Source organism: Dipodomys ordii, unplaced genomic scaffold (genome assembly GCF_000151885.1).
Source record: "Dipodomys ordii isolate 6190 unplaced genomic scaffold, Dord_2.0 Scaffold64, whole genome shotgun sequence".
NCBI classification, from domain to species: domain Eukaryota; kingdom Metazoa; phylum Chordata; class Mammalia; order Rodentia; family Heteromyidae; genus Dipodomys; species Dipodomys ordii.
The window spans coordinates 4,722,402-4,733,304 of record NW_012267280.1 but is presented as its reverse complement, the minus strand read 5'-3'; the positions used below and the strand labels follow the sequence as shown (position 1 = coordinate 4,733,304).

Below are 10,903 nucleotides of genomic sequence, written 5' to 3'. Positions count from 1 at the left end.
TCTGCTCTGCGTTAATGCTGGGGCGCGGCGCGGCGCGGCCCGGGGTCGAGGACACCGCGGTGGCGCGGCAAGCTTCAAAGGGTTCCCGGGCCGCACCGGCTGCCTGGGGAAAGGGGGGGGGTCCTCGAGCCTCCTCCCCTCCCCCCCCCATAAAAGATGAAACCAAGTGGTTTTCAAACACCTCTCAAGTCCGCCGCTAGTCTCCTCCCCCTAAAGTCCTATGATACCCCCAGAAATCTTTAGTTTCTCTAAAAAGCCTGTTTCAGTCCTCCCCCAAGTCGGCCTGAAAATCGGTTTCAACTAACCCCACATTAAAAGTGCGGTTTCGTACTACTCAAAAAAAGTTAAGTTTCACACGCCCTCCGAAAAGGAAAATAAAAAGAGAGAGAGAGACACGAGCGAGGGTGCGACGGGGCGTCCGTTTCACACCCGGTGTTGGAGTTGGCAAACAAAGGGGGGTTCCTCTGCTTTTGAAGTTGGGTCTTCCTCTGCCTCATACACCCTCTCCCCCAGCCTTCGAGGGTTCTGGGGCGGTCCCTTGCCGAGGGAGTCCTGGAAAAAGTTCTTTGGGAAGGGAGGCCTTGCTTTAACTCCCTCTCTTAGGGTGGGATGGGGCCTGGCAGGTGGAACCCCTTCCCCCACCCCAAAGTAGAGCCCCCTTGGGATTGCCTGGAGGATCCTTGGTCTTGGAACACCCCCTCCCTCCCCTCCTCTAGAAGTGGGGAGGCAAAGGATGTTTTCAAAGTTGCTTAAAAATAATTGCCGGATACATCATGACAATAAAACAACCTCGGATTTTTTTTTTCTACTGAATTTACTTGGTTGGGGGAGGAGGGGTGAGTGTGAAGGGAAGCTGAGCAGGTCCCCTGATCAGGGAGTCTAATTGCTTGAAGTTGTAAAGCCAACAGTGTGGCACCGCCCAGCTTTCTGACTTGTAGATTTATTTCTCATTGGATTTGGGGGTAACTAGGGTCTTTACCATGCTGTGACAGCTGCTTGGGGAGGGGAGGGTCCAGCAAATTTCCCTTGGGGCTGGACCTGGACTGTCCCTCCCCTCTAGGGGTTGGGCTACTGGTGTAGCCAGGACAGGGCTGAAAATGAGAATCTGGGAGCCCACCATCCCATTTAAATTGTGCAACTAGTTTCTCTAGTGGTCACCCAGGGAGTTGGGGGGCTTTTGTATTTGACACCCCTCTCCCATTGTTCAGGCTCCCTGTGGCTTCTCAGGCACCCAGTGGGCATCCCAGATTCCCTGGCCCCTTTCCTCAGGACTCTCATAGACTCCAACCTCTCACTTAACCTATTTCCCACAATCCTCTTGGGTCATACTTATTGAAACTTTTTTTTATTTTCTGTTCATGTGTACATATTGCTCATCTCTACATATGTCCACTATTTGGGGTTTGTTGCACAGGGCTGTCTCTAGACCTGGGGAAGCCACCCCAATTCCTGCACAGGCCCTTGCTGGAGGATGAACCAGTCCCAGAGAATGGCGCCTGTGGGCACGGACAAGGAACTGAGTGATCTCTTGGACTTCAGTATGGTGAGCCAGCCCTCCTCTTCTGTCTGCCTCCTGCTTCCAGGGTTCACTGGCAGGTTTTTAGGAGGGAAGAAGCATCTGTGAGCCTGGAAGTGTTGGGCCTCCAGCTTACTTGGATGGAAGGCTCCCCAGGTAGAGCTGGGGGGTTCCCTTTTCCAAGGCTGACATGTCCCATGGGTGTATAACTGGAGGGTTTTGCCCAGCCAAAGAATGGATCCATGACTTTACAGGTGGGGAAACAGACTGAGGGTGGAGGTGGGGAGCTGGGCTTTCCCCACCTTAGCTTGGCTGTGTGAGCCATTGTGGCCTGAGGGTTTCAACTAAAATGGGGCTATTTGCTCCATCACAGATGCAGAGAAGGAGAGAGGACTCAGTGCTGAGCCAGCCCACCCTGGGGACCTCAGCCTGCATAGGACTCCCTGCGCCTGTGGCAGAGGATACAAAGTGATTCCTCAATTGGTCACACTTACTGGCAGGTGGGGTGGAGTGGATGGGCCATGAACCCCCTGTGAGTGAGTAGGGATTTATGAATAGAGCTGGGCCTGGAGGTGGGACCTCGTTCACACACCCGGTTAGTTACAGTAAAGGTCATGGTTGGGGAGAGACACCCTCCCCAGATGGTCAAAGGGGCCCTGAATGGCCCATTTTCCAGCTGTCTAGATGGAGCTCAGAGATGGTGCTGGCTTAGAAAAAAGTCCCAGCACAGACTGGCCTAGCGAGGCAGAGAAACCAGAACTCCCTCAAAAGCTGGGAGCTGGTGGGCCTCTGAAAGGCATAGGCCCCTCAGTTTACCAGTCTGTGCAGTAAGCTCTCTCCCATAGGTATCAACCCCTGAACCATGACTTTTTCCTTCTCACTTGAATGTGGCTAATTCCCTAAATCCTGCCTCCATCCTCCCAAGCTCCATGTTGTCTGAAACAGCTGGGGAAAGGTACTTTCAGTCTGAATCGAACCCTTCCTGGTTGACAACCCAGGCCCCTAAGGCTGTCAAAAACAAAAGTCCCCAAACTGAAACGGCACCAGCCACCCTGCAGAAAAACAGCCCACGCGACAGAGCGGCCGAGGTTCCGGAAGGACCATGCTGGTATTTTTAAGTGCTGTTTTATTTTTGCCTCCTTGGCTGAGTAACCAGAGGTACAGTTCAGTTGTGTGTGTGCGTGTGTGTGTTGTTAAACTGACAGGTCACAGCCTACTGGGCCAGAACACACCAGCTTGAGGGTGTAGGCTCATCCTCCTGGGAGCAGTCAGCCCCACAGTGTCTTCCATCCAAAGCCCTGAGCCCCTTGTCCAAGCTATCCCCCCAAGACATGGCACAGCTGAGAGGCTGAAAGTGAGGAACTTGCCTCTCGGAGTGTTCTACGTCTAGGTCTCGCACAGTGCTGGTGGGAGAGCAGAGGCGGCCCTTTACCCCCACCCATTGCTCTTCAGGACCCCCACAGCCACCTATGCTGCTTGCCTTAGCAACAGGGAGTTAAAGTATTTGTTTGAGCAAGACCTTTAATTTGAGCCATGCACAGCAAAGAAAGCTCTTCCTTGGGCCAGGGGTCACAGGAGCAGAGAAAGACTAAGACTGCTTTCAAAATAAGTACAGAGAAAATGTACTTGTTCTGTTAGAATCCTACTAGCATCAGATCCTAGACTTGAACTTCCTTGTCCGAGGAGAGTGAATAGCTCGAAGAACATGGAGGTGGGATGGGTGTCCTGGAAACCCTCTTCATGGGTCTAGGATTGTCCCTGGGCCTGAGGAACAAACTGGCAGGGCAAAAGGGGAGGCCCTATGGCCCCTCTGCCATTGGTGACCAGCACTCCACAGTGTGCACAGGTCTGTCTGCAGCCCTTCCCACATGGCCAGCATCCTGAGTCCATTTGGCCAAAGAGGAAACCGAGGGGTGTAGGGTGGGTCTGGGCTGATCAGGAAGCTTTCGGAACTCATGGAACAGTTCCCGGTACCTTCTGGGCAAATGCCACATCAACGTAACCCTAGTAATCAAGGATAAAGCATGTGGGAATAGAAACCAACCAGTTTCTCAAGGCTGTAAGCCTCAGTTTCCCCATTGGGATCTGATCTTGGGAAACCAGCGGTGTCAGCGTGAGAGGATGTGGACCAGGTTGAAACCATGTGTAACTTAGTATAGCTTGGCCTCTTAGCAGTGAGATGTGTCCAGCCCCACTTGCCAGACTGAGTTTCCTCTTGTGTAGAATGAGAGTGGAGACTGGAGTCTGCTTCCCAGGTCCAATTCCTGGAGGTCCTAGACCCACAACTGGTTAGCTGGCTAAAACGTGTTGGGAGTTTGGGGATGGGGGTTGACTCCACCCAGCAGCCTTGACCCTTTGTCCATCCCCTAAAGCCATCTGGGCCCTGCTTGGAGTGACTTTGGAGAGCCAACCTCATGAAGCAGGGCAGGGATGCACTTTTTTTTTCCTGTGGCCCAAGGGTTTGTTGATAGTGGGTCTTTGAGGTAATACTGCTAAGCTGTTTAATCATTAGAGACTTAGCACCCTGAGTCTGATTGAGCCAATATGGAGTTGAGAGCAGTAGGTGGCAGCCTCATAACCATGGCATCTGGGCTAACTGCAGTGTCATTTGGACGTCAGATAAAGTTGGACACTTCATGTCAAGTGTCCAGCTCTATCCAGACTTGAGCGTCAGGTTCCTCTTCTGACCTATGCCTTATTATTCCTGCCTATCAGGTGTGGTATGAGTATACAGTCCACATAAGGGCTGTTTCACCCTGACCCATGGTCCCTGCACAGGGGGCAACAGTTACATAGGCCCGGGCTTGAGCATTTGAGGCCTGAGCCTCTTGTTCTTCCACCTGTTCACCAACATCTTACTTTTCTAAGCTGAAGCTGAAGGAAAACTTCAGGTCACTGTTGGAGCCCATGAACTGCAGTCCTTGCCTAGAAACCTTGTTGCCTAGACAGGTTACATTCAGACCCATTCCCACCCCACCTAATAGCACAAACCTGTAGCCAAACCTGGGACCTGAAGTCCTGGACACTGGCCTGGTGGGCAGTGTGAGGGCATGCCAGCAGCCAGGATTACTGTGACCTTATCCCAGGCTGCGGGTACTGGAGGTACACCCAGCTTCAGGGAATAGCAGGCCTCAAGTGTCAGGTCGATAGTGGCAAATATCCCTGTATACATCTCAGTCCCTACCATCTCTGAGCTCTGCCCCTGTAAGGAGCCGAGAAGCATGGTCTTGTATTTGGAGCCTGTCCTCACTGCTGTCCTTCTCTGTCTCCTGCAGATGTTCCCGCTGCCTGTGGCCAACGGAAAGGGCCGGCCTGCCTCCCTGGCTGGAGCCCAGTTTGGAGGCTCAGGTAAGACTGTGGAGAGTCAGCTGGAGACCATCTAGGACAGGAAAAAGGTCCCCTGGGGGGTCAGTGGGGAAGGTATACACTTGTGGCATTGGGGACAGCAAGCCAAAGAGCACCCCAAGTTAGCTGTCTAGCCTGAGAGCATGGTGTCTCCACATTTTGTCCTGAGTCGGGTTGGGACTGGGTGAAGTTCCTCTGGGGACAAAGCTGTGCCCACGTCCACATGTGGATGGGGCTCAGGCCTTGTCATGTCCAGTCTATCCATGGGGAAACTGAAGTGCTCGCCCAACCCTCACATCTTGTAAGCCCTGCTGAAGCTTGGTCTGCCTTGTCATTTGCATCTAGGAGGTGTTAGACACTCACAATGCCCACACCTTACTGCTGAGCCACCCTAGTTTCTGAGGATCAAGGGGGCCTCTGGGATCAGACCTTCGAGCACTAACAGTGGAAACATCCCAGGCCAGTCTGAGCAAGTTAGTCACCCTGTCTGACAGTGACTGGTCAAGGACAGCAAAATAGAGCAGCAGGCTCAAGTCTTGAGCATAGCAAGAGTTTGGGGCTGCCCATCCTGGAGGGGTCCAAAGCTGGGGAAAGTATGCAGAGCCCAAGAGCAGAGGAAGGGAGCTAATAGCTGTGGGAAGTAGGCCCAAGAGGGCAGAGGGAGCCCTGGGATGATGGGATGGGATGACTGGGGTACGCCAATTGGTGAAGGCGAAGGCCCGGGGGGTTCACAGTAGGTGCTATGAGTCTTTGTTCCTGAGACTGTGGAAAGCCATGGAGGGTGTAGGGCAGAGGTCATCCTTCAGATTGGAACCCCCCCCTGGCTGTGGGCAGGGATTGGTGGGGAGGTTGGGCAGATGCTAGTTGCCAGTGCATCTGGCTGTCTTCATGCCCTTGAGTGTCTTACTAGGGGCTTAGAATCGGGGCCTCCCCAGATGTGTCCTCAGCCCTAGATAGAACAAGCTCTGTCTTATGGTGACCTCTCAGGCCCATTTGGGAGTGACCTATAAGCTGTGGCCCTAGGACAGGGGTTTGAATTTATTTGCACACTCCACCCCCAAAGGAAGGCCCTCAGCCCCTGGCCTGCTGGCCTTCCCTTCTGTTGAGGAAGTGACTGTGGAGCTGGCCAGGACTCCTAGAGACATGGAAATCCCCACAGGCCCCCACTGCCACAGAAGCAGCCCCCAACACCATTAGACTGAGGCTTCTACCCTCAGACAGGGTTAGGCCACTGTCTATCCTGAATATGGAGGGAGAGGTGGAGGCTTCAGTCCTCATCCACTGTCCATCTACCCTCTAGCCCTTCCATAGACCTGCAGCCAAGGCCAGCATCTCCAATTTGCAGGGCCACAGTGCAGACGTAGGTCCCTAAGCCTGAGACTGTTGCTCACTGGGCCCTGGCTGGCTGGCAGAACTGGACCCTGTGGACATTGCAAATTGGTTTTCCTGGTTCCTGTCCACTCTACTCTGCCTACTCTTGGCCTTTGGCCTCTGGCCTCATGGGTCAGGGCCTGGGGAGGCATGTCAGGTTCCTTTCTTGCTGTGGAGGTACAGATACAATAGTCTTCATCTTGCCCTCCCCCCCCCCATTGTACAGTTGTAGCAGGTAATGCCAGTAGCTCCAAGGGCATCAGGACACAGACCTGAGACACCCTCCTCTCACAGATGTGTACCAGACAGGCATATCACTTGCCGGATGATGTCACTTTGACAATCCTAGGTTTTCTTGTCTTCAGAAGGATCATCTGCCCCATTCACAGAGAATGTAGCAGGTCTGTGGACATGAGAGGGCTGGGGTTGCCCACTCTCAGGCTGCCACACCACGGAACCAAGAACCCCAGAGAGGGCCTTGGTGGTCCACCAGTGGGTGGTGAGCAACTATGTTAGCTTCCTGGGCCATTCCCTGGGTGAATTTCCCCCTACTCATTTGAGCCCTTATTTTAGAGTCAATCAACTTTTTTTTTTTTCTGGCAAGCATTTTAAAGTCATAGTTGCAAGAAGATGCAGAGATGCATATGGAGAGGGCCCATGTGCCCAGGGTGGCAGCCTGTGCATCTGCCATATAGCAAGACGCATGCAAGGGTGGAGTGGTCACTGCCTGGTATTACGTGTGTATGCAGGCTGATGTTCTGTGTGGTTTTATCCCTGTGGATAAAACTGACATTGTGCTTGTTCCTCAGAATGGTCTCCCCATCTCTCTATCACTCCTCACCCTAACCCCAGCCTGTGCAAATGGAGGTTCCTTCTTATTGCTGAGGGATCAGCTCTTTAAGGACTGCATAACATCAGTGTACATGGCTGTTTCCTAAGCATTACATGTATTGTACTATGCTTGGGTCATGGCCTAAGAACTCCCAGTGCTCACAGGTTGAATGTACATCGCTATTTCCTAAGCATGGCATGTATTGCACTATCCTTGAGCCATGACCTAAGAACTCCCAGTGTTCCCAGGTTGAATTCAAAGTTGCAGTGATCTCTGCTGTATTAGAAGGGAGTTTCATTCCCGCTGTCTAATACTGCCTCCCAGTAGTGTCCTGATCCCCACCTAGAATGGCTGTTGTTCATTTGTGTAGAACCAATCATAGTCCTCAACATGCTAATTAGGTGGGGTAGCACAAAGGAAACAAGTATCAAGGTTCAGAAGTTAGTCATCAGAATAAACTCAGGGAAGTTGTTTTTTTTTTGTTTTTTTTTTCTGGTCGTAGGGCCTGAACTCTGGGCCTGGGTGCTGTCCCTCAGCTCTTCAGCTCAAAGCTAGCGCTCTACCACTTGAGCCACAGAGCCACTGCCAGCTTTTTCTGCTTATATGGTCCTCAGGAATTGAACCCAGGGCCTGGTGCATGCAAGGCAAGCACTCTACCACTGAGCCACCTTCCCAGCCCTCAGGGAAGTTTTTTAGGTGTTTGAAAAGTCTCCCTTGGTCACATTTACAGAGAGGATTGGGTGTGGGTAGCTTTACATTTTCCGTGATACCTTCTGGGCTTTCCTCCTGCTTTCTACCTGGTGCCCCTGGCATCCTTAGCTTTGCACTTTTGCCTTGGTTAGCTTTGCCCTGTCCTTGTGCTCCACCCAGCAGCCATGCTTTCTGCATCCTGTGACCTCAGTTGCTGTTTCTAGATCTTGGTGGCGGGGTTGACCACAGGAACCCACCCCAAGCAAGTGGCAGTTGACCTGCTAAGAGCAGGCCTTCTCCACCCTCTTGGCTAGCCTGACACTGGCTGTCAATTCCAGATAGGCCTGTCTCTCTGTCCATCTTTATCACATTCAGGATTCTCCTGACCCCACTGATCCACACAAGAGTAATGGGCAGCGCCACATCTAGGGTCTGTCTCTGGGTTCCCTCTCTGGGTCCTGAGGCGCTCCTTTATCAAGCAGAGCATCTTATGCGTGGCCCCCTCTGAGAATGTCTGCTCCCAGAAGCTGCAGCTCAGCCACCAGCCACAGCTTCCAAGGGAGCTGTGTTGTGCATGGTGTTCCTCTCTGCTGTGCCTCTCCTTGCTTAGAACAACCTCTGAGAAGTGGGGCCCAGCAGGCCAGCCAAAGGAGAGGTGTTTGCTGCTGAAATTTTGGGTGTTCCTTCCACTTGCCCCAAGCAAGAATTCTCACAGAAGCCATGTAAGCCTTGTTGAAAATGTTCTGGTGTGGGTGGCTTTCATGGCACAAAGTCAGTGGCCTGTCATTTTGCCTAAGCCCCAGGAGGCAGCCTGAGTCCAGTCCCAACACTTAGTTTTCCTTCCGTCCCTTTGTCCTTGCTTTGCTGCCTCCTGCGTTATCTATTTTATTGATCGGCCCTCCAAGGAACCTGCTTCGCAAGGAATCAATACGTATCCATCGATGTCTTTCTTCTCTTCTACTTTTATCTTACCTCCTCCTGCTTAAAGTTTTTTTTCTTCCTTCTTTGTGGACTGAGAATTGAAGGCCTCATTTTGCTAGCTCTCTCCTGTTTGGTAACCGAGGTGCTGAGGGTTGGAAGCTTTCCTCTGAGGACCACCTAGTCCTATCCCACTGGCTACAATAATGCAGAGTTTTGTTAAATGACAGACACTAGACTAAATTTTTTTTCTTCTCCTTGAGTCAAGTTGTTTGAGAGATTGGAGTTCTCAGCTTAGGGGAGAGGGCCTTTTTTGGTAGTGAAGATTGAACCAGTGTCCTCAGCTATTTTTTGTGTGTGTGTGTGTGTGGTGGGGGGGGAGGAGGGGGTTGTCGGTTGTGGGGCTTGAACTCTGGGCCTGAGCGCTGATCCTCAGCTCTTAAGCTCAAGGCTAGCGCTCTACCACTTGAGCCACAGCGCCACTTCCAGTTTTCTGGTGGTTTTATTGGAGATAAGAGTCTCACGGGCTTTCCTGCCCAGGCTGGCTTTGAACTGCAGTCCTCAGATCTTAGCCTCCTGAGTAGCTAGGATTACAGGCATGAGCCACTGGCCCCCCAGCCCCTTCAGCTGTTTTTGAGACCTGGTCACACTGTGTAGTCCAGGCTGACCTGGAACTCACCATCATCTTTCCTGTTCAGTGTTTCTCGCCCTTGAGAATACCTCAGGCAGAGCCTCAGGTTGCCTGCAAACTTGTGTTCAGAGGTCCAGCATTAGGGGGAATCTTTCTGTTATCTTGAGGTCACCTATCTGATATTTGCAGCACTGATAGCAGGGCAGCTTCTGTAGCTGGCAGCCATGTTTCCCTCAGTTATTATTTATGGGCTTGATAGACCCTCATACTTGGTCAGTTTCTGTGTATTAGGGAGGCCTTCAGGCTGGGGTTTCTTCTCTGAAGACTTAGCAGGGACCTGACCTCTGTCACCCTGGATGCTCCAAGAGTGATTGCAGCCTCTTCCTTCTCTTCTCCTCCCCAGCCCCAACCTCCAGGTATTCTTGCTCAGGCTGAGGGACCCACTGGCCCAAGTATAGATGTCGGTATTTGGGAGGCAAAGGGTTATGAATTCAAGACCAGCATAGGTATGTAATGAGAACTTACTTTAAAAAGGAAAAGGAATTGTACAGATGGAGAATCAGCTTTGTGTGGTAACACAAAGGGGCAGAAAAACGAGCGAGAGGCTGGGTAGGAGTATGTCCTCACCCCTGACAGCACTTCTCTCTGAACTGAGATACACAGCAATTAACAATTGCCCTGCCTAAAAGGTCACAAGCAGGCCTCCCCGGATTCATGCTAAATTCAAGCTATATTTCCAGGAGGCCAGAAATAGGTCCCCGAGGAGACAGACCAGGTGGTAGACCAGCATTCTAGATCCTCCAGATTATAATTAAGGACTGGAGACATAGCTTAAGTGGTAGAATGCTAGCCATGAGTGAGAAAGCTAAGCCAGAGCCCAAGGTCCTGAATTCCAGATATCCTCCCTGTCCCTCACTCCCCTCCCCTATTAAAAAAAAGAGAAGAAAAGAAAAGAAACTTGGAATTCAGTGCTGTTGGCCCAAGCATATAATCAATCCTAGCTATTCGGGAAACTTGAGACCTGGAAAGGATCAGAGTTTGAGGCTAGCCCCCACAGAAAAGTTCAAGAGATTCCATCTCCAGTTACCAGTAAAAAGCAGGGTGGAAGGTATGGCTCAAGTGGTAAAAGCACTAGCTGTGAGCAAGCAAGCTAATCCCCAAAGCATGAGGCCCTTAGTACTGGGCCCCCAAAAATAGAGATTGAGGGCCAGGAATGTGGCTTAGCAGTAGAGACTTGCCTAGTATGCATGAAGCCCTGGGTTCAATTCCTCAGCACCACATGAACAGAAAAGGCCAGAAGTGGCACTGTGGCTCAAGTAGTAGAGTGCTAGCCTTGAGCAAAAGAAGCTCTGGGACAGTACCCAGGCCCTGAGTTCAAGCCCCAGTATTGGCAAAAAAAAATTGAAGAGGAGGCAGTAAAATTGCTGCTAGGCACAGAGACTATTGCTGCTCTGAAGTCACACTGAGCACCAGCTAACAGTTGATGCTGAGGAATTGTTCAGTTCTGAGTGTGGTCCTGGAATAAGAAGGTGGTGATCATAATCTTCCTTAGTACACATGGGGTAGTTCCAGGAGCTCCACAGATAACAATGCCCAAACC

The 10,903-nt window shown here is 51.7% G+C and overlaps 1 protein-coding gene across 7 annotated transcripts in view; it reads left to right on the top strand.

The window, feature by feature from the left end:
- The first annotated feature begins 1,306 nt into the window (after positions 1-1,306).
- Positions 1,307-10,903, top strand: part of Tcf3 (transcription factor 3) — a 28,962-nt gene continuing 19,365 nt past the window's right edge. For 6 of the 7 annotated variants that reach the window (XM_013022865.1, XM_013022863.1, XM_013022866.1 and 3 more), the window contains exons 1-2: positions 1,307-1,543; positions 4,792-4,864. In XM_013022865.1, the coding sequence (XP_012878319.1) occupies positions 1,472-1,543; positions 4,792-4,864 (145 nt within the window). In that variant the 5' untranslated portion in view covers positions 1,307-1,471. Of the gene's footprint in view, positions 1,544-1,889; positions 2,017-4,791; positions 4,865-10,903 lie in introns of all 7 variants that reach the window. The other variant, XM_013022867.1, reaches the window with a different exon arrangement.